General features: G+C 41.0%; 1 protein-coding gene across 1 annotated transcript; it reads right to left on the minus strand.

The window, feature by feature from the left end:
* Positions 1-3930: 3930 nt before the first annotated feature.
* On the minus strand, positions 3931-12702 carry LOC101753363. Its single transcript, XM_004980230.1, has 9 exons — positions 12613-12702; positions 12272-12403; positions 11370-11483; positions 6766-6891; positions 6189-6665; positions 5967-6034; positions 5786-5840; positions 4196-4333; positions 3931-4086 (listed from the first exon to the last, which is right to left on the minus strand). Exons 1-9 carry the CDS (start codon positions 12700-12702, stop codon positions 3931-3933), a joined length of 1356 nt encoding a protein of 451 aa, XP_004980287.1.
* Between the last annotated feature and the right edge of the window lie 11132 nt (positions 12703-23834).

Below are 23834 nucleotides of genomic sequence, written 5' to 3' on the forward strand. Positions count from 1 at the left end.
GTCATACTGCGAGACTCATCTACTAACAGATTTAGGAATACTACCAATGCAAGATCTGGAGTTTCCTGACTTTGAGCTATTTTAGTTAGGAGAAAAACATATCCACCACGAAGTGGGCAACCAAAGCACCGAAATAAATGTTGCTAGTGCTCTAATGGAAGCTCCACAAACATGAACAATTAAAGATGAGATAGTGCATGTTTGGATTTGCACCTAGCTAGTTACCTCAGTTGAGGCGATGGAAGGTTGTGGCGTGAGCCACATACAGGCCTCCTCGCTCCATTCAGCCGGTAGTTGCCTGACGAGTTCTGACTTGCCATTGTGGAAGTTGTACCTGAACACGCGGCACCTCTCGAGTGATGACTTGCTCCAGATCCCCCCATAGAGCTGGCTCTTGACCACAAAGTAGGCACACCCGCCACTGCTAGCGCCAAACCGTATAGCATCCACCGCGAAGCTGGTCGGCTTCCCAAGGAACAAGATGCGATCGACCAAACTCCTGTCATCCTTCTTCACCCACTTTGGTTTGCTGCCTTCCACACCCTGCAGTGCATATACTGACACCAACAAACCTTTTACAAAGCTGTCAACGCTATGATCTTCCGGGCCCAAGTCGATGTGGTAGCTGTACATGTGGCGGTGCACATCGTTGACTAGAACAAATGCCAGAAGAAGCTCGCCTCCAGACTCCAAGAGGTAGCTGGATTGCAATGACTTGCCATTTTGCCTATAATACGATGGCACTTGGATCGACCATGAACGGTGATCGCTGGTAAGATTGTCGACCTCCCTCGTCTCGATGCACCAAGAATCCTGGTGGTTGCATACAACGATCTTACCATCGTGGTAGGCGATGCCGCAGTCGCGGCCATCTCTTCTGGGATAGAAGGCGGACAGGTCTTTCCGCACCACCGTCCACGCCGCGTCGCCGGGACGCAGAACAGCTGCGTTCAGGTTGGGCAGATAATACCTGTCGACAGGACCAAACACGTACATAGAGATGGTGCCGTCGCCGGAAACCCGGCCGACGGCGTAGTTCTCCCACCGCTTGGTCTCGCCGTCGGATGGCAAGCGAGGTAGGGGTGCGGCGCCGGCAGATCCGGTGAGAAGGTCGTCGGCGCCGACGAGGCAGCTAGAGCAGGGAGGCCAGGCGGTGGTGAGGGTTGAGGCGGCGGTGCCGTCCACCGGGCTGACCACCCATCTCCTGTCTCGGACCCATATATCAGTGGCGGTGGCGGCGGCGCGTCGGCTGGACCTGGAGGAGAAGATGCAGCGAGCCCTCCGGCGTTTGCTGGAGTCCGGCGGTGAGAGGAGCCATGGCAGGAACGCAGGACGGCACGGTGGCGGTGGGAGGGTGTCGTGCCAGGACGTGCACGCGGCGTGGAAGCGGATGTACTCGGTGGCGGTGGGGAGGCGGCGCGAGATGTCGCGGAGGAGATCCAAAGGGAGGTCCGCCCATGAACGCCAGGCCGCGTCGTCCGGCTGCGCTGCCGCGGGCATCACGGATCCAACCGGATACTTCTGTTGCGTGGCCCCGAACCCGAAGTGAATACAATTGCTCTATGTATGAGGACAAGCGTTCGCGACGATAAGTTGGAGTCGTGCTCCAGCTACCTCACATGACCTCAATGATCTGAATGTTGACAAGTACTTAGTATATCTCAATAATTTGCGAACACACAGGAAATCAGAGAAAGGCTAAATGGTTTAGAAATTGAAAGCTTGCAGAGAAGCATCGCAGATGGCGCTGTTTTGATTTTGATCTGTTTGCCTCCCTGGCAATCATACAAATCTTTGAGTTGCTTAGCCGACAGGAAAATTTTTGCATTGACTAGGATATTTGTCTCATATTATAAATCTTTGCGTTTTTGCTGTAAAATGAAACCATACATCTTCTATTTTTTGGTTCTACTATATCTGTATATAGTTTAATTAGGACCCGCCTTGGGAAGGATGTCTCCCAGAATGTTTTGATCACTATTGGGTTTGGATTATTCAATATAAAAAATTATTTCACAATGAATATAATAAAATACCTATTCGGTGCTTCGTATAAACTTGGTCAAACTTTATGTTCTGACTTAAATAAAGCTAGAATTACTTGTTTTATGGGACGAAAAGAGTAGAGTACTCTTGCTTTTCTCAGCCAATCTGGCATGCCTTATGACAAAGTTAGAACGATTTCTTTTGTATAATACTTTTTTATCCACAATCCATTTTAAGTGCCAAGTTTCGCTATCAACGACGAGGAACACCTCAGTACCAACCACCAGTGTCTAGGTCCGTCTATACAGTTGGTAAATTAATTGCAATGGTTGATATACCGCCCCGACATTTGATCACAAGTCTGCATAGTCAGATGTTTGGATGTTACAGATGAGAATATGACAAAGTAGTTGTAGTAAAGTAGCAAGCAGAAGACAAATACGGCAAGAATAATGTAGTTGATAATTACAAATAGTCAATTAAAGACCAGCAAGTTTGTTCTACAGTTCTGCAAACATAAGTGCAAATGTTTGAACTATTATTTGAGAGAAATAATTTTATTTTATTCCAACATTGGAACAGTTATTTACAACGCTAATGTCTCCACTCGCAGAATGTATATATTGTTGTGTAGTAGCCCTGATTACTTATAATTTATTGATTTATTTATAATATCTTTAATATGAAAGGAATTGTTACCTTGTTACGTCCTCAGTGCTAGAGAAAAATATCATGTCCGGAATGTGACTCTCTTGAAGTTCAACGATTGCCTCAATCCTATTTGATCAGGAGTCCACAATTAGTTGTATATCTTTTTAGAGGGTCATAAAAATTATGAAGTTCAATATGCGATGTCGTTCTTGTTCATTCTACATTGATAAGGAAACAAGAACAAATTATTTGGATCTCATTTAAGGAAAACTTCTAATTATTTCAAGAAGCCACCTTGCTCGATGTGAAATTAATAATTTTCTGCATGCTGGCCAGGTGCCACCTGTGTTCATATACATAGACAGGCAGACAGCAAAGAAGGGGTATCTATGTATCTATGTCAGTAATAATCACAATCTCAAAGGAAAATCCGATGTCAATTAGAGAAAAAAGAACAAATTTATCTAACACATTGATCCACCGCAGATTTAATCTCCACCAAGAGAGTACAACTAATCGTTACGTATTCCTACCATGAAGCAGCAAAATTATCTCGCAGATCCACATAGGGTTTGTGTGTTGTTTGGTTTCAATTCATCTTTCATGTAACACGTATCTCACATGTCTAAGTGGTATAGTATTCAGATAGTTTATGGTAGACATGTCTTAGTGGTATAGTATTCAGATAGTTTCAATTCATCTGCAAAATACATTATGCTAGACTAGTTGTCACAAGAGGATAATATCTCTCTGATAGTTGAATTTACTATAAGTCTTTTTGGAAACCCTAACAAATAAGTGAAAACAGACTGGTGGAACTCTATGTTCTCATTGTGTTTTTGGTAAAATAGAGGCCCCGATAGGATTTAATTATTAAAAAGATATACAGAAAAGAGAATACTTAAAAATTTGAGTATTCTAGATGGATAAGACTCGACATGTTTCAAGTTTATGCTTATCTTTCTTTTATACAACATAAATTCGGTTCATGAAACTATCATTTAAAATAGAGGGCATTTGCCACTGAAAAAAGGTTACTATGTGCAGGCAGAGTGCAGCAGAAATTAATATTTTTCCGTATTCAGTAAATTAAATATCTATCGATGAAACAAAGGTAAATAATGTTTAGTTTTATCCTGAAATAAATTAGAGTTTGTTTATGGAAGGTATATGACTACCTCTGCTCACAACTATTTTTTATAGGTAACTTTTAGCATGCTAGCAAGCTTGGTGAGAGCAAGCCTGGTGCTGATGTTCATATATATGGCCGTCAAATTAAGCAGGATAATTTAGTTACCTGTAGGCCCTGGTATCCCACAAACAAACGATGCTGCCATCTGAATGGCTAGTAGCCAATATTGGAAGTGTTGGGTGGCATGCCATGTCGTATATGTCCCAGCCGCTCAGGCCAAGTCTGTGAACACATTCCTTTGTCTGTAAATTCCATATCTGATTCAAAAAGGCTAATTAATATGCAAGTTATCGTTTCCTACGCAAATGGAAGTTTATTAATATAATGTTTACTATTGCTCCCAACGGAAATGAATGCTACACATACCAATGCTCTTTTTTTGTCTTTGGTCTGCAGGTGATTAGTTGTAACCATGGTGTGCCACTGAGTATCATCACAAAGATAACCGGCCTTCTTCATCCCCTCCATCGTGGTGACAGGATCCGAAGAATCAATCTTCCAGAGCTGCAAATTTAATGTAGCTTGTAACAGTATCTACTCCATCCGTTCCAAATTGTAGGTCGTTTTGGTATTTCTAGGTACATAATTTTTTGCTATACACCTAAATATAGAATATGTCTTGATGCATAGTAATATCTATGAATCTAAAAAACTAAAACGTCCTACAATTTGGAACGGAAGGAGTATTATCTTTTCACCAGAAGAATGATTCGATCGACGATTCTTCTCACTCACATATATATACTGCATGTAATAAGAAATAATGAAAGAGGCAAGCAAACCTTCAGCGTGTTATTATAGTCATTGGAAACACTAGCGAATCCGTTGGTGTCCCTTGGGTTCCAAGAGAGATGGTGCAGCCTTGTGTTGGGCATGTTAATTGTCCGAGTGCATATCCACGCCTGGCCCCAGTCCCAAAGTTTGATTGGAGTGCCCACAAAAGTTGACGCTGTTAGCAGGAATTGGCAGGATGGGTGAACAGACAACACGTCGACAGGATGTCTGTCATGGTGAGCTATGAATTCCTTGACCTTCCCCATTGTTGTGTAAGTGTAGACATGGACCGATCCATCATCATCCCCGGATACCAGCCAATGCTCTCGAGCGATAAATTTTGCTGATCGAACAACGAGACACTTGTCATTAGGACGAACAGAGCTTGCCCGTGATGAGTCATGCTGGTGGCGTCGATACCCTCTTCCACCTCCCCACCCATGGCCTCCTCTACTCCCTGCCAATGTCGTCCTTGAAGCCTCATCACCTTGTCGCCCATATCTTGCCCCAACATCCTTGCCTCGGCGCCAGTGTCCTGCATCAACCCTACCCTGTGCAAACATTCCCGATTCCACACCCCTACCCCAACTTTGCCATTTACCCGTAGATTTTAGCACCTGGCCGCCTTGCACATATCCTGGTCGTGCCACCTCGACTCTGCCCTCCGATGCAGCCGCCCCACCCCAGCTTCGCCCATGTCTGGTGGTTGAAAGCACCTCACTACCACCCACCACCGGGCCAACCTCGTATTGGGGATATAGGTTTGGTGGGAGGCTGTACACTGGATCCCTAAACCTTGCACCATTAACCAAGGGGTCTTCTTGTCTGACACCAAAGGGATGGGTGGAATGGTGATATTGTAGGGAAGCCTCCACTGTCCGGGGCTGGTGGAGTAGGTTCCTGCGGACATGGATTTGGGGTTCACGGGATGGGCCTATCCCTCTTGTTCGGTTAATCCCCTCCCCAAGGGAATTGAGGGGGGTTGGAGGGGATTGAGACGGAGTTTGACTCATCCGATCCTCTTGGATCCCCTTCGATCCGAGCAAGAAGGTCCTAGTGGGTTCATTGGTGATCTGAACCACCGCCACCCTCTCCTGCCAAACAATGAAGTACTGCTTATATTAATTACTATCGCGCACTGAAAGTGAGCTGGGTAGAGAAACGTAGGAGTATTACTGATACCTGCGTCTGATAGTTCCAAATGGAAACACTACCTCCTTTCTGACTCGCCAATAACCTGTGATATGCATGTAGTGTAATGGAATAAGAATTAAAGAGTAAGCCATTTGTTTGACTAGAATTTTGTAGTAAAATAAAAAAGGTGAATGCACATACACAGAGTGCCATTTGGACCATCACTCACCATGTCTTGGTGGGGTGCACGTCTGTGATGGCTTGAATGTCGCAAAATGACGTCCGCTTTGGCATGAACTGATGATACACCACAATAAGAAGAGATGACAGAAATTAACCGAAAACACTCTATCGCACTGACGTTTTCTGTGTATTTTTGCCAAGACACATGCCGCTAGAACTACTTTTGGCTATGAGGTCGCACGAGCAGAATAAATTATGACAAACTCACCTTGTAGTTGGCAATCACTGCCTGGCAGCATGCTGGGTCACCTATGGAAGCTGTTAGTACCACCCGGTTCACCATGGCCCCCAACTCCTGAGCTCCATTCAGAAGATCGCTCTCCATGTTGGATGCCTTCATCAACTTTTCGATGTGTTCCTTCTGTCTCATGACGATCATCAGAACAACAAACTTGCCTGTGTTCAAAAGTGGCAGCCTCTGTAACTCCTTCATTGTCATAGGCACGGCCAAAGTGGAATGTGGGTCCATCATTTCAGAGAAATACGAGAACGTGTCTTGGAAAGACTCGTTCCCACACATAATAGGAAAACCAAAGCCCAAGCGTCTATCTGGATAGCTCAGTGTAATCCAGACGCCAACGTAATATTCTGTTCTGTTGGTAAGGGTCACTGCACATCGGATGAGCTTGTTTGGCTCGAAGGGGAAGCAGAGTTGCCGAGGATAGACATCCAGCCGCTTGCCAATCTGAGACGACCGGAATCGATGGAGCATGTAAATATTATAAGGCATCAAACACTTATAATTAATATGCATAAACCCTGTGCTTAATTTAAAACTAACTCACCTCATCATCAGTGCTTGTCTCTCCAGGTCCCTTGCCTACATCGGGTATTTGCTGTAATGGGGATGATGGTCCAGATACAGATATGGACTCCGCGTCATCAACTAGGCCGTGGACAAAACTGTTTCCCTACACAGCTGTTGAATATCATGTAGAGACAACGTCGTCTCGTAGCAACCAATAAAGTTCTTGCTTGAAGAGGAATTATTGAGTACACATTTCACATTTTCAGGTACATACCGTGTATGGGAAACTAGATGCCTGGCAGCTTTTGCATTTGCATATAGGCCACATGTTTAAGGATTAGCCAATTTTACTATTCTTTCCTTTTGAACAATATAGTCCACATTAAGATAGGACAAGTCCTTAAAACTACAATTTAGTTTGATTGCTAATTTTCTTGCAATATTACAACAACTAATTACAGACCTTTTTACCTCCAAATTAATCCTCAAGGGATGTAGTAGAAAAAATTTAAAACCCTGAAATTCTTTCCAAAATTAGAAATTTCTAGCCATCAGCTTAGCAAACTCGACAAATTATTAACAATAATAGCCTTGGAATCTATCGTGCTAGCTTCCTAAAAGTTGCAAGTAGTTGATAACGAGGGAATGAGCGGGACAAAATTAGAATGTTCTATTAATTTAGTTGGAATGTGTTTACATATATATACATGATGTAAAGAGCCTTCGACAGATATGGTGGAAACCGTCACATCCGGCCGCACTCACATCTGCACTCACGATCCTAGCAACCACCTCTATGTGGTGTGGGATGGGGATGAGGCACGTGTTGAGATGGATGAGAGCATCCATTCAAAATATTTTATTACACTATATATTACCCACCACTATCATAATGTAAATAATCTAAAGCTATATCTTATCTCTAAAATAATCTGAAGTAACCTTTTATTTGTATCTAAATGAACACGTATTTATTATCTAAAAAAATCATCTAAATTTTCATCTAAATTATCCACCCCACCATTATTAAAAAGTAAGCTAAAACTCATGTTAATGTTTCAACTTCAGACATGCTAGATAAATATGGAGGTGTGATACAAAAGGAGATTTGTCAAGTTTATTATCATGACCGCGAATTGTGCTCCTCAATTGGGAGCAAGATACATATGAGCATGGAAACGGCTTCGAGGACAAACCGTGCATAGATGATAGATCCATGTGCATGTAGGCATGCGTTTGAACATAAGGACTCCAACAGCAGTACGGTTACGTGTGGGACATGGGAGTTTCCGTCGAGCCCATTAACGAGAAGCATACACTTTCCTTTTCTTAATTCCAGTTTTCTTATTTAGTTAAATTGGCCAATGCATATTTGTATACTCTTAATTTTATTTTTTTTCCGTTACCTAACATGTGCTCCAATTGCTTGCATGGAAGGATATATTGTTAACTGGGAACCTGAGTGGCATAATCTCGCTCAGATTCAATGGCAGGAAGCTACGTCTCACATACAAACACCTATGTTGAATATAGGATACGGCATTATATAGTATTCCCCAGTCAGATGCGGCAAGGTATAAAATTAAACGGGTGTTTAGACAGTCTTTTCCTATCGTGTACCTGAACATATACCCAAATTATGCATACTTTATTTCCCAATATATCCTATACTAACAGCATTTTCAAGTAAATACTTGGTGGCTTTCCAAATCTTCAATGTCCAAATGATTAGTATCTGCCCTCCGAGCAATTCCGCTGCACAACCAAGTAACCAATCTCAAACAATTCAAACTATTATAACCCCTATAGCGCTTGATTGTGAGAGAGTCCATTGTGCTCGACGAAACCTGATCTCAAACGACACTAAAGAGCCTTGGAAGTGCCTGATCACCAAAACGTCCAAAGTGCTCGATGGGGTGTTCGATCTCAAGTGGGTCCATGGTGCTCTATAACTCTAAAAGAGCTTCACTGTAAGAGATTTCCTTGTGCTTTACCAAGTATTTGATACCGAGCGAGTCCAATATACGTCAAAGTATCATCATGAGAGGGCCCATTGTGCTCGATGGAGTGCTCGATTTCAAGTGATCAAAGTACTCATTGATATTGCAACACCCTAATAATAGGCTCCATTCTTCTTAACGAAGTGCTGAACCTCAAGTGATAAAACTACTTATTAATTATCTCTATGTACTACCATGAGAGAACCTACAATCCACACAAACTATTCAATCTCAAGTGAATTCAATGTAATCATTTTACCAAACCCGTGGAACTTTTCCAAACGTGTTGGCTCGAACATGATGCTCGGGAATGCAGATTTACGATGTTCTCCAGTTGTTCCTCAAACGTTTACTATAAATATTTGCGAAGTCTATTTACTATTTTGAAGATTACCATTTAGTATCACGTGGGCCGCATTTGTCACTCTCAAAGACCATGACCTTCAATGACGGGTCTAACGTACCAGATAAGTGATTTCAAGAATCCCAAGTTTTATTTCCTGCAATCTTTTCTCTACTCTCTATTCGATTACTAGTTAACCCGAATGGAGAGTAATGGGCTACTGCAATACTCCTATCTTATAACCAAAAGTTATTTATCATTTGCACTCTTTTTAAGGGACTAACGCATGGATGACCGCCTGAGCCTCAGCTGCAAGCACCATAAAAAAACTCTGCATACCAAAATAGCCTGGACAAAACATAGACTCTGCATTCAGTTATATTGATCAAATTCCACTCTGAAACATAGATGCTTTTCACACAAACTAAAATAAGCTATCTATTTCTAATAATGTTTCCATTCTATGGCATCCCGAGTGCATACTCAAGGGCTGGTATGTAATCATTTTACTCAAGTAATTTGAAACACGATGGGATTGAAGTAAAGGCTGGTGGTGTACCCGAATGCTGTCAATCCATAAGTATGTGGATTCAAAGTTCCAACTACCGAAGACAAGTCCTGAACACCAACCAAACCTTCAGACTACAAGAGTTCGGACTTCAAAAGTCCTGAACATAAAAGTCCCAAACATTGGACAAAAATTCGGACTTGTAGAATTTTGACTTCAAAAGTCCTGAACTAAAAAAAATCCCGTAAACAACGTACGAGCTCAAGGGCCTGACTTCAAGTGTCTTGACTTCAAAAGTCCTCAATACAAAAGTCTCAACCACCACCGACTACAAAGGTCTGAAGCACAAAGTTCCCAAAAACAGAAGTGTCCAATCACAAGAAATAAACATTTACGGCAAAAATACTCAGGCATGGCATTTAATTTCTTCAAAGCTTGTCTTCCAATATTCCACGAAGAGCGAATTTTCCCTTGGACTTCAAACACATTGAGAATCTGGTGGATTCTGAACATGTTTAGTGTACAAGGGACAGATGGCTAAACACCTAGACCATCTTGGCAGACAAGCTCGGGGGCCTGATGACAATGCCATACTACCAGGGTAGCCCATCCATGAGGATTAGGAAGCATAGACTCCGATCAGGACAACTCCTTGCACGACATGGAAGCCTGTTCAAGGAAGGATATCCTGAAGACTGGTAGAGTCCTAGTAGGATTAGAATCTTGTTTGTGGGGCAAGAAACACCTAGATATAAATAGCTAGGTAACCCTTTTTTGTTGTAATCATCGAATATTTTGCGCAAAACAACCTTGTTAGTACCATTGTGCAACTTGCTACGATAATATGGATCCCGAGTCCCAACTCAATGTAGGGCTTTTACCCGACCTTGGAGGCTGAACCAGTATCAAACCTGGTTCCATTGTGTTCTACTGTGATTGCTCTTCACCCTATATAAGGTATCCAACGAACCAAATATCTGCCGTAATCGTCAACAATTTTAATAGTAGCATGTTGCATATAATAGATTAATAGTTCCATATACAAGTATTCATGGGATTTTTTTCTTAAGTTTTTTGTTCAAGCTAAGGATTTGCGCAGACATAGATGAATACATAGTCTATCAATTCATATTTTGAATGAGATATTTTATTGAATTATGGGATGAAACTTGAACTTCTCCACAGGCATCTTTGCCCGTGTTCATTCTTCCAAAGAGAATCGTGCACTGCTGGATCGAGATTCTTGATGTTCCAAATTGAAAGCTTCAAGAGCCTAAATAGCCCTACAAACTGAGCTCCAAAAGCCTCCATTGGTATGCATAGCTCTCTTAGTGAAGCTCTCTGCGCCCCAAATCGACACGAAGCCCCACCGGATTTGACCCCAAATCGATGTGCAGACTAGTCGAATCTAGCTCTAAATTGATCCACAGCTCGTCCTCCTGATCCCTCTCGATATATGCACATCTGCTCTGTAACTTGGTCCCTGTGTTTGTCTCCCTAAAAACGTCACGTGCCAGATTCGAAGCAAGGAAACTCATCTTGCTTTGCTAAACAAGGCCAGGCAAAGCTATCTAGGTTCCAAAAAATGCTCTAAGGGGGGTGCTCTGTTCCTCCAGTGAGGCTTGGCTCACCTTACTAAGTGAGGAATCCAAGTAAGAACACGTTTGGGTTGCTATCTAACTCCTTTCGAGGCTTGTGCAAGCAAGTTTTGCTAGTGTTTTTCCTTACTATCATGTGGCATGGGTAGTTCTTGGTGAGTTCGCAAGGGAACTAGACAGACACTAACTCACCTTGTTACTTAGTCCCTCCGGCATGGTGTTTATTTGCTGCAGTGGGGATGGTGGTGCTGAGGCAGAAACGGACTGATCGTCGTCATCCACCAAATTACGAACGAAACCGTTGCCCTACATTGTAGAAGAGCATCAAAGCACATCACATCTCATAGTAACAAATTAAGATTATGCTTGAAGAAGAATGAACAAGTATAAATTTGATATTTTCAGGTAATTAATCACTCATATGCACTATTTACATGGAAAACAGGAGGGGTTGCCCCTACTACCACGCTATATTATTACAGATAAAAGCAACATGCATGGTGGCACGCTATTCATTTGCACGGGATGTTTGAGGATTAGTCTATTTTATAATATGCCAATAGTTTAACCACCTGTTTTGCATCTCAGATGGAATAAATTAGTGAATCGAGTCTGGAGGCAGAAACAATTAAGTCACCTCAAGACTTTGTCCCGCTGGTCCCCTGAGTACAAAGGTTATTTGTTGCTGCTGGGATGATGCTGTTGGAAAAACAGCTTCTGCTGTCTGCACATCGCATGCCGACATGGAGACTGAGGAACTACTTGCCTACAGAGTAAATGAAGATGACGACACTAACATCTCTTGAGAAATAAATTATATTTGTGTATGACAAGGAACCAACGAAATTTAAGCTAATTTGAAGGCTGGGACACGCAACTGCAGGGTAACACCCACTTATCGGATTTCCATCAACTTGAAGTCAAGTAGCTGTGGAATCACCCAGTTTAAGAAACTAGGTTGCAACATATACATTGGACCACACCAAGGTTTGAGGATTAGTCTATTTTATTTTATTTTCAGTAGACTGCTAACAACCCTGTTTTGCTTCCCAGGTGTAAGAATGAATGTTCTCATGTTGAAACAAATAACTCACCTCAATACTTTTCTCTCCTGGTCCCCTGAGTACACTAATTATTTGCGGCTGGTGGTGCTGCTGGGAGGATGGTGCCGCATAAACAGATAATGACACCACGTCTTCTGCCGCCTTGGAGATTAAACTACTTGCCTATATATACAAGGTAATTGTAAATGTAGACACGATATCGAATAAAACCAATTATATATATTTGTGTATGATAAGAAATCGGTGTCAGTAAGCTCCGCATTTCATGCTAATTTGAAGGCCTATGGGTTTCCATTATCGTGAAATCAAACAGCTGCGCAAGTTTGTTTTAGTTCCCTGGAATGAGCTGAAGTTTTAAAGGACTCACTCACCTCAGTGCTGCTTGCCTCTCCAGGTCCCTTGGATTCGTTATTTGCTATTCCCTGCAGCTGCGAATGGGATGCTTCTGCAGAAACTGCCATCGACTGCACCTTATCTACCAGCTTCGCCGCAGAGATACTAGCCTAAGGAAACGGGGAGCACGAGAACATAGAAAAATCTTAAGAAAACAACTGCTGTGTTTCTGCATGACGAGTAATTAATGACGTAAAAACTTCAACCTTAATTTCCTGCGAATTCATACTTGTTTCCAGTGGCAATAAAGGTCACAGTCCCGAGGTAGCGATGTGGGTTTATGTTCCACAATGGACCACATTAACCAATTGTCTCTACAACTAATTGTCTGACGGACAGCTTAAATTAGCTTGATGCACCCTTTCGACGGCATAATGTAAAATGCCTAAGCATAGAATCCATGATGACAAATACCAGAAGTAAGGCTGCTACTATCTCTAGAGAAGGCTTTTGCTAGCTGGAGCGCCTAGAATGTTTCGTAGTGCATGTTGGATGCCAGATGGAGTACACTGTTCTAATAAAGTATTTTGTGATTCCGAAAAATACAGCTACAGGAGGCCCTTTAATAGGGATCGGAGTTCATCCTATTTCGGCCAGAATGCGATTTGAAACATAAGCTGCACGCAAAGTAACAACAAATTGCCATTGTAAAATCACTTGCAAATTTATAGATAACCATGCACATTGGAGTTCATCCAATTTTAGCCAGACTGAATGATTTGGAACATAAGTTGCATGTAAAGTATACAATTTGACGTCTCGTTTAACATTTTTTAATGAACAGAAATTGTAGAATCATATGTTATATTGGTTAGATGTAGTGAAGAACAGGATCAGCTCCTCTACCACTACTGCTGGAGAACTGAATTTTAAGACCGGTTGGGACCCCACCCCTACCTACCTTACTACCAGACTCACAACTAGTACCACGAATCGAGTCTATTGAGTATGTACTCAAAAGCAGGATGAATCTTAAAAGCCGAATGGACATATTCCATGGTCAATTTTAAATACTGTGTTGAGTCAGAGCGCACACAACATCTATGTTACTACTGAATCAATCAATATCTAGTACAAACAAATTATTGGTGATGGGATAAAGCATTTTATGCTCATATACCTGTTGTACTGAAGAACTTTTATTCCTTGATTGGTGTAAAACAAGAGAAACCGTCTGAACTTCTCTTTCCTTAACATCCAACATTTCAATGACTGAATTAATAGTAGGTCTTTTATGTTGATCATCGTCCGCACACAGTTGTGCGACATCAATGCATCTCTTCAGTTGTGGGCCTACATCCAGTGATTTGTACCACTGCAAGATTTAAGCTCAAACTGAGAAACAAAGAACATACAATCCATTTCATTGGTTCTCCAAGAAACCCACAAGCTCTAGATCGGCTAATGTGTTGATTAGAAATAAATATAATGTAAATACAATAAGCTATAACAAGAGAAAATAATTCCATCGATAACTAATTTGTTGCTGTATATAGGGTATTTTTTTGACCTAAAAATCAGTAGACCAATGGATTGAAATTCAGTGATCCAATGATGCAACACATGGTACCCCTCGCATCACCGAATCTATTTTCCATGTGCCAATTGCTGCCATGCCACCTCATGACAAAAAATCAAATATTAAGAAAATAAGATCTCATTTACCAGTGACGATAAATATATAATTTTTGGGAACATGGGATTGCAGCCATTGGAAAACAAGTGATTCAACACATATTTGAAAATTAAGCAGTCTTCTTGTTAGTTTTTTAATCGAATATGCTGGAAAGCATTATTGTTGGTGAGTGTTGGTACCATTCTGTTAATCTAGTTAATATTTTAATCAGCACTATTACATCTGCATTACCATGATACCGACATGTTGCACTGCACAGATCTAATGGGATGAAAATGGTTGTGCGAAACTTGCTTACACTTTCAAAATTGGATAAATCATTACTTCCTTTTAATATGTTCCTGATTATGATACCCAAACTAAATATGTCTGACTTGAATGAAATTTCTCCTCTATTCCAATATTCTGGTGCAATATATCCCCTGCATTACAATACATGAGTTTGAAGCATAAAGTCATAAATAAAAAAAATGCAGAACTGAGTTCTCAAGACAGGTTCCTTACAATGATCCACGGATATTTTCAGTGATTTTTCTAGACTGCGCTCCACTGAAGCGTCTCGATAAGCCAAAGTCTGTTATTTTTGGAACCATGTTAGCATCCAGCAAAATATTTGCTGGCTTGAGATCAAGATGATTAATGCGTTCTTCATTGTGAAGATATTGCAAACCCTGGCAAATTCCGAGAATCAATTCATAATGTATCTCCCATTCACGTCTGCGATTCTCATCTGTCGAATATGTATATTAAGAGAATTTAAGAAACAAGAAGATCATCTCAAAATAAGAAAACTGACATGACATCCTGAGTAGTTGGTTTCAATAAACATAGGATTAACAGATAATGTTGCAGAATTCTTACCTTTTAAATAATCATGAAGACTCTGATTAGGTATGTACTCAAAGCAAAGGAATCTTCGTCTCTCTTCTGCCAAGACAAACTTTCCTTTATGCTCTACCAGTTGTTCTGTTGTATCAGAGCAATACCCTAAACATCTCACTATGTTTTTGTGTTTAACCCTTCTTAAACATTGTAGTTCATCCCCAAACTGCACATCAGAAAAATCGCCTGTTCGAAAAAGTTTCTTCACAGCTACTTTCATATCTTTAATATTACCCTGTTTAACATAATTGACATCACACTGACATCAGAATTTAGTCCGGTCACTTAAATCTTTCAACAAACATTTAGGATGTCCAGAAAAATAGTTATACCATATAGACTACTCCAAACCCACCGCTCCCAATCACTTCGGAGAAATTTTTTGTAATATCTTCTAAAAGATTATGTGATAGCTGGATTGGTTCTGCACTTGCATCCAACAAAACTCGCTCCAAGGCTGCAAACTCAACCTCTTTCTGATCCATTTCAACTAGTACACCCTGCTTTTTTCTCCCTCTTAAAAGAACAAAATATAACAACAGCATATTGTTACAATAGAGAACACCAATATAACTAATAAAATGTAGAAGCCCTATATTGTTATATATACATGCATATATGTATATTTGTACTACATAGAGTCTAGTCTAAAATGAGCATAAGTTCATTCGCTGTCCATGCTTCACACACCCTCAGCTGCATATATAATTGCATCCAAGAAAGTCTGAGCTGTATACATTCATACAACCTTAATACATGGATTGTAGTTACCCTTTTAGTTTGTACAACGATTGATAGATTTCTTATATGTTGTAATTATCGACATAGTAAACATTAATAGTTTTGTTCATACATAGTACAATTGTAGGTCAAACTTCATTTATTTACTTAAAAACTGTGCAGCATCATTAAGCTCGTAACTTTGTTTTGTCATCTACGTATAGAATGGGCACTTTGATGATGTAGCATCCAAACTGTGTTTTGCAGAGTTCAAAAAACTCTGCAGGGGGCATTTCTCATCAGTAGTTTGCATGAAAGGTCTCCTAACATGTTAATCATAAATGTGTGTCGGCTTTTCACATTGCAACATTAGTCCGATTAATGAATGGCCTGTTTTTTTTTGGTTGTTCACTACTCCTTCCAGTATTCAAACAATTGTCATTTTCAGACAGCGACATGGTCACTAAGGCAGTACTTTGACTATAAATTAATAGAGTCTAACACATTAAAACATAACAGTTGTGCAATATTCTCAAATTACTATTGAAGACAAATACAGTCATACATAACATAGCTTATAGCTTTATGTGCATTCGCGGTGGATTCCTTCTAGTTTTCTCTTGTTCATAAAAACTCTTTTTATTTGCTTTTTCTTTATTGAAGATCTCAGATCTGTTGTGGGGCTTCCCTCACAGTTTCTGTCAAAAAGTTAATTTGAAATATCCAATATTAAACAAAAATGTGTCGGCTACACGCATTCCAAAACAACAAATATTTGAATACCAGAGGGAGTATTAAATTTTGCAATTTCAATCAACTTAGCCGGAAGTGTAATTGCAAATGACAAGGATTTAATCACACCAAAAGGCTGTGAAGACTGTGTTTCGTATGTTTACCGTCAAACCTTTTCTTATGCCAGTGTAATATCCATAATTGCCAAGTTCGCTTAGACTGCTCCCTCCATTCCTTGAAAACTGCAATTCTGACAAATAAAAATCCCACAAAGGAGTGCAACTACAAAAGGCAAAGTAGTTCTGCTTGGTCCGCTCTTCTTGTTCTCGCTCGCTCCATATTTTTCTGATTTTGTTGTACTTATTATTTTGACGCAAAGAAGGGATGCCACCATGGTCCAACCTATTATTCTAAGCGGTGCAATACTAGGCCGGTTAGAATGTTGGTGTTATTCTAATAGGTCGGTTGGACCAGTTAGAATGTTTATATTAATCTAACCTGGGCCGGTTAGAATATTTATGTTATTCTAACCAGTGCAATATTAGGCTAGTTAGGATGTGTGCCTATATATAGGCTGGTGGTCGCTCTAAACCTAACCTTCATCCAATCCTCCTCCTCCGTGGCTGCCGGCGCTCCCTACACTCCTCTTTCTAACCGGTAAGTTCCAAGGAAATCACTAAACAAATTTTTACATGCAATTTTGCACCAATACTGAATTGTGAACTCCTATTAAGAACTAGCAGCTTGGAGATGTGAAGTACAAAACACAAGGCATAATCCAAATTGCGTTTGTCCAAAGTTTCCAAATCATATGAAACAATCCATTCAATAGATTTTTTTCCCATAGCATCGCACAGGTATTTGGCAGTGCATTACAGAGTGTTCATATCTTATTGTTTATTTCCGAAGTGGGTGAGAACCGAGGGAACTTGTTTTGTTCGATTCACGCCACTAGACGACACCATACATTGTAAAGTATCCGTGGCAATTAATCAATGTTTAGTCGAGCAAAAGGAATTAAAAAAAAGCAAGAAGCAGTTTGGCAGTTCTTAAGCAGGAGCTGATCAGGAGGTGGACTTTCCGTAGTGTCGCCATGCGAACTAGATAAATTAATCAACTTATTTGCCATTGAAGAATTCAACTGAAAAATCACTCCAGACGAAGATAACTATAAGGATTTTAAAAACTAAAGTGATGCTCAATCATTCTTTGTTTATTCTTAGGGCCTCTCCTTGGAAGATTCCACGCCAGCTGCCCAGTTTAAGAAGTGAACTAAGAAAAAATGACTCCAGTTGAAGGTAACTCTAGCTTCTAGAGTGATTTTTTGATATGAACAAGAGGGAGAGGGAGCAAAAAACCTAACTTTCCTATATTTCGATCCTAGGTAAACATTTCGATTAAACCATTGGATTGGACCACTAGAGAAACTAATAAATCTTAATGTTATAACCATACATTTAGAAAAATCAACTGCAATTACCAAATGCAGAAATGAAGATTAGTGTGCTTTTAATCGTACCACAGACGAGAGCTGATATCAATCCGGTTATTCACAAGGAGAACATGGGTCCACAGCTCTTTAAGATTTCTCAGGAAACCAGACACAGTGCATATGTGATCGATTTGTCAGTAAACTAAAGTACACGTCCACTCAGATTACCACAGAAGCAATACGTACGAAAGATGGAGGCAAAATCAAGGATCCCTAACCTGGAAGATGGAGGCCCTGACCTGCACTGCAAGAAGTCGATCTAGCTTCACCTCCTGCCTTACAGGGCGCTGGTTCGTTGCAGTTAGAACCAGAAAGGGCTCTGACTTATAAAGGATATCGATTTGGCTCCTATAAGCATCCCCACTTTGTTGCTGAGGCGGAGATCGCTATCAGACTAGAATAAACAATAAACGTTTCACCAAGACAATGGTCGTTTATTGACTTGTTCAAAATACTAGCAGAGTCGACGTGTCACAATCCACTTTGTATAGACGCACATGCTCACGGATATACGTACGTTCGCACTTGCCTCTACGAGCACCTCTTAAGATTGATTATGTAAAACATGCCTCAATTTTATCCATTAGTACCTACATTTTCACAATGTTTGCCCTTAGAGCGTCATGTACATTAATAAAGAAAGTGGTATTAGTTTTATCAAAAAACACTACGGAAATAAGGTCCGCGAGATGATGACACTGGGGTCGGTGCCACGTTCCGTGTCCCGAGAACATCGTTACCGTCCTGAAAACGCGGGAGCAATTTGATTACCGCAGTGCTAAAACCTCCCTTAACTACCATTCTATGTTTCCCAATTCATGATTCTCGATCCATTCATACAGGAACTTTTATAACGTTGGCCGTGAGGAAGTTGGAAAATGCGTGTGCGCCGACAACTGGGTCCAGCAGCGAACGCGGGCTGACTGCCAGATTCGATCACTACCAGAATCTGCAACGCTATGTCACACCCGGTTTTAAAGGTAAAACCAGATGACTATCATATGTGTGCCAGGATCAAGTTTCACACATATGATGATTTCAGTAAATATCAAATACAATGTTATAACGTAAAGAGAATTACATAAATTATGTAACCAAAATTGAGATAGAAATATCTAATACAGGCAGCGGATCTCCAACAACTCCACAGGCAACTGACTGGTGGACTCGCCTAGAATTCCTCCAAAAACTTCAGTAATCTTCAAAATTCTCCGGGTCTGAGCAACAATCCGGACATTGTAGATGCAATATATAAAACACAAGCGTGAGCACATGTCGTGCTCAGCAAGAGAGAAATATATATGACATGCAAGGCTTTATATGGTGGAAGGCTGACAAGGTTAACTACAATTAGCACTTTTAGTTGGTCAAATTTTATTCATCATCTAATTACTAGCAAATGTAAGTTTATACCATCCCACGATTAATATAGAGCAATGATATACCATAAGCATGAACATAATAAATAACACGGGTTGTTTCATCTTCAAGTAAATTAACCATGTGAGGGTCCAGGCTGCTCTTGACCGCGAGCAGGGCTGTTATAACAGTTTTAGACACTGCAGACGTTGTACATCTTTACCCACAAGTCGCGTAAAAGTTCAAGTGAACATTGGACCCAACCATGCTATGCAAAAGTATGCACAATACCACACTTCCGAGGTGTGATTACATAGGGACGCTACAAAGCCTTTACAAAGACTTCCCTAGTGTGTTCTAGTGCACAAGGTTCCGCGAGTCATGCCTCCCATTAACACCAGTCCAGCACCAGAGTCCTCTAATTAGTTGGACAAGACCAGAGCTATTTAGTCCTTGTGGTTGTACTGTTTTCCTGGGTGGTCGCTCCATGTTTCGATTAATAGATATAGTTTTGTAATTACATCAACATAGAGGAACATAGAATAAATAAATAAATTTACCATGTTGTTTATTTACCAACCCAGTTGAGCAAATTAAGCATCATCTACCCTCATGATTATTTACACAACCCGGTTGCAAGGTATGATCAAAAGAAACTAGGTATCGTCCTTAATAGGAACCCATCATATTAATGCAAGCGATAAATAAATATTGTGAATCAATGCATGTCATTTAGGTATAATTGGGAATGATCAAGGACACTTGCCTTCCTCAAAGCCCTACTGCTGCTTGCTCAGAGTCTTCAGTCTTCCTCTTCTTTTGATGACTCGAACTACGCTTTTTCTATACGCATCACACGAGCACATACAAGCAAACAAATACATTTAATTAAAAACAGTACACCAATCATCAAAAACAGTACTTGTACCAAACTAATCTACTCATTAAGATGAACGCGTGAGCGAAAGAATCACTCAAAACGGAGCTAGAACGAAGAAGGTATGAGATAAACAAGGTGGCAGGGACCCAGACGCAATAACCATAGACGGCAGGGGCTAGCAAGAAAGATTTGCAAGACACACGTAAAAGTGCTTGCAAATAACAGAATTTATAGGGTTATATTTGCAAAAGATCTCGGGTAGGACTAGAACTTGAGAATCTAGCTTTTCCAGGGTCTTTTTTGCAACACCACAAGACACAAATCTTTCTTTCAGAAAATATTTTTTTTGAGGGCTAAATCGCTAAACCTCCTTCTTCTTCCTCGGTTGCATCTGCTATGCTGTATTTTACCCGTGACAAGGCAACTCGGTGGGCACGATCGGCTGGCGGCGGCACGAGCCAAGGCACCTGCTGGAAGAGTGGTGAGCAGGGCAGCAGTGCTTGCAAGGCAGGCCGGCGGCGCGGCCAGACCTTGGCCCTGCCATGGCCATGGCCGGAACAGTGCCGAAGGTAGGAAAAAAAATGAAACTATGGATTCGCCGAAAACGATGCCGAACCTCGCGATTGACCGGCAAAACGGAACAAGGACAACGAGATGAACACAATGGTGTGCTCACCTTTGGCCGACGACGGATGGATTCGGCGGATTCGCTCGCTGGAGTTTCACCGGCAACCAGACTTTGACTTCACATCTACGGAGTTGGGGAGGAAACTCGCGAAAAGGTTCAGATCTGGAATCCTCGCGTCGAGAGGAACGCGGTGATGTATATATATAGGCCAGGTGGAGGTCGGGATTTATTTCTTTTTTCGAATTAATTTCGAATTTAAATCATAATTAAATCATGAAAAATACTTCGAAAGCTCCAAAAAATTCAGGAAAATTCTTGAAGATGATTTGGGACACACGGAACCCAAATAAAATACTTGGTGCTCCGGGAAAGAATTATAGAAGCATCCAAAAATTTGATTAAGCTCAAGGAAAATGAGAATAAATCCTAGAAAAATTTGGAAAATTCTCGGAGGAAACTAAACATCGCCTAAACGCATTTTAAATTTTTTCAAACTCAAATAATAAGAAATGCAACCAGCATGCAATGCAACACACTTCAACCTATGGTGCATTAAGTTACTTTAAGAAAAACATTTAATGCCTAATAAATTCATGGAGAAAACGAACTCAAACAACTTCTAAAGAGATTCTAATTAATTTTTATTAAATTTCAAAATGTTGAAAATTATGGTGTTACACGCTCCCTAGTGTCGGGAACACTCAGGAATATTAAAAAAACACTCAGGAGCAACTTTCTCGAGAGTAGACACTCGGAAAATAGCACGCGGCGGCGTCAGGTTGGGAAAGTTTTGCTTTCCCTAGTGTCAGCAACGAAACACTCGGTAACATAAACCTTGCCGAGTGTATAGATAGGCACTCGGCAAACAAGGAGCACATGAGAAATAAACATTGCATGGTTTGGTGACACTTTAATGGAGCCTCTATCCTGTGCCAGACATTCAGGAACTCCTTGAAGGTTTCCCGAAAGTTATTGTAGACGGGACATATTAAACAACTGTATTTGCAAATGCATTTAACAATCATTTTGAAAGTGCAACAAATTAAAATAAAATAACATATATACCAGCACGTGCATTTATACTCCATTCCAACAGCAAACATGCCATCGCCCAAATTCAAATTAAACACCCAGAACAATTACACTACATGTCCACATGTTCTACTTTGTTTAAAAAGCCATGAAATTGGCACAGCACGATCAAGCCCACATAAGGGCATACCAATCAGATTCCCCTGGCATATGTGAAAACTAGAGATACTGGAATATTCAGATGTGTTCGGGTAATCTGCAGAAAAACTTGTAAATAAAGATACATTAATTTTAGAAAAGCTCAAAAGCTGTCAGAAAGCTCAAACAAATTGATCCTTCATCCACTACAAGCATATGAAATCATATTATCAATAAATTGTGAACAGACCGAGGATACAAATGAATCTGAAATTCTCGATGTATATAAGCAGGTACAACGTTGCCCTGGATGTGAATGTGATGGGCGTGAGTTGGCCAAGTAGGGCCCTAATCTTGAGATCATCTACGTACATGTCTCCACCGGTAAGTTGGTATTGACTATAAGTTGTATATATGTGATGAGCCGTAAATGTTAATGTTACCATCCTTTTTGCTGACAAGCAATTTTACAACACTTAGCATGAGGGAGGGGAAGACTTGATTTGCGGATCCCATCGGCTTGGCAGCGACGATCTGTAGCTCGTAGAACACCGACAAGTTCCTCGTCCACTGTATCGTGAATCTGCCTAAACATAATACTATAGTGTGCGTGAGTAATCCTTGCCTTAGTAGAGTGTTTCACTCAGGCTCCATATGCTTTGGGATTGCTTTCTTGCGCTACAAGATTTGTCTCTCATCTCTACAACAACATGGTGTTTGGGTCAACACTAGTTTTCTTGACTTCTCTAGCTGCCCGGTCTTGGAGTATCTTGACCTGCGTAATTTGTAACCTTGAGATAGCCAAGAAGATCGCATGACTTCCTGAAGCATATAAGCCAAATCTGGTTTCACTGCGCCTAGATGACCCTGAGAATTTGACTCCAATGCTTGACAACATGCCATCATTAGTGGAGGCATTTGTATGAAGGCCCGAGGAATGTGGGGACTTTTGTGTCAAACTAGCAGAACCAGACTCTTTGGAGTTTGGATTGTGTTTGTGAACTATGTGCCTGTTTTCATGGCGGCAGCGACAATAGTTGTGTCTTTCAATGGTTCACTACAGCACAGACCCTCATACGTGCTGGCGCAAAACCCTCATCCGTGCCGGTGCTTGGACCGCTACCACAAGGGCCGATACAAATGAAGGTTGGTTATTCGTGTTGGTGTCAGAACCAACACGAATATGCCGCTAAATGTGCTGGTGTCATCTTCCATCGGTTAGAATATTCTATTATTCAAATCGGGTTTTGCTGACCGTAGGTACGATTGAGTGGCTAATTCTACCGTTGATTGTTAGCGTCAATGCGTATGGGGTTACTAGTCCTAACGGTGTCAAACTAGGCCATCACATTTGTTAACCTACAACTACCGGTGTCCATTAGCAATGATTAGAATACTGTCAAAGCAGCCAAACACATACATCAATAGAACACATACACATAGTTTTGGCATAGTTCATGCATGAACTGAAATTACCGAAATAACAAACACAACCTAGTGTAGATCATCATGATTATAACTAACAGAACCATAAAGCCTAAATGAGCAAAAGGACAATTCGTACATAAAGTACACTCCGACGCTTACGTCGACGGAGTACACAATAGGCGGTGGCTATTACATCATAGCCACTGCACCAATAGAACCTGTACCATCCCCTCAGCGGCGATGGAGGTCATGGTCGAAGGGGAGGCAACGACG

Source organism: Setaria italica, chromosome VIII (genome assembly GCF_000263155.2).
Source record: "Setaria italica strain Yugu1 chromosome VIII, Setaria_italica_v2.0, whole genome shotgun sequence".
NCBI classification, from domain to species: domain Eukaryota; kingdom Viridiplantae; phylum Streptophyta; class Magnoliopsida; order Poales; family Poaceae; genus Setaria; species Setaria italica.

Excerpts from the sequence above, each read along its gene's own strand:
- LOC101753363 (XM_004980230.1), bottom strand. The coding sequence starts at position 12,702 with ATGGCAGTTTCTGCAGAAGCATCCCATTCGCAGCTGCAGGGAATAGCA. Across the intron at positions 11,484-12,271 it reads CAGGAGAGAAAAGTATTGAG|GGCAACGGTTTCGTTCGTAA; the intron begins GTGAGTTATTTG and ends TCTACAATGTAG. Across the intron at positions 4,087-4,195 it reads AAGACAAAAAAAGAGCATTG|ATATGGAATTTACAGACAAA; the intron begins GTATGTGTAGCA and ends TTTTTGAATCAG.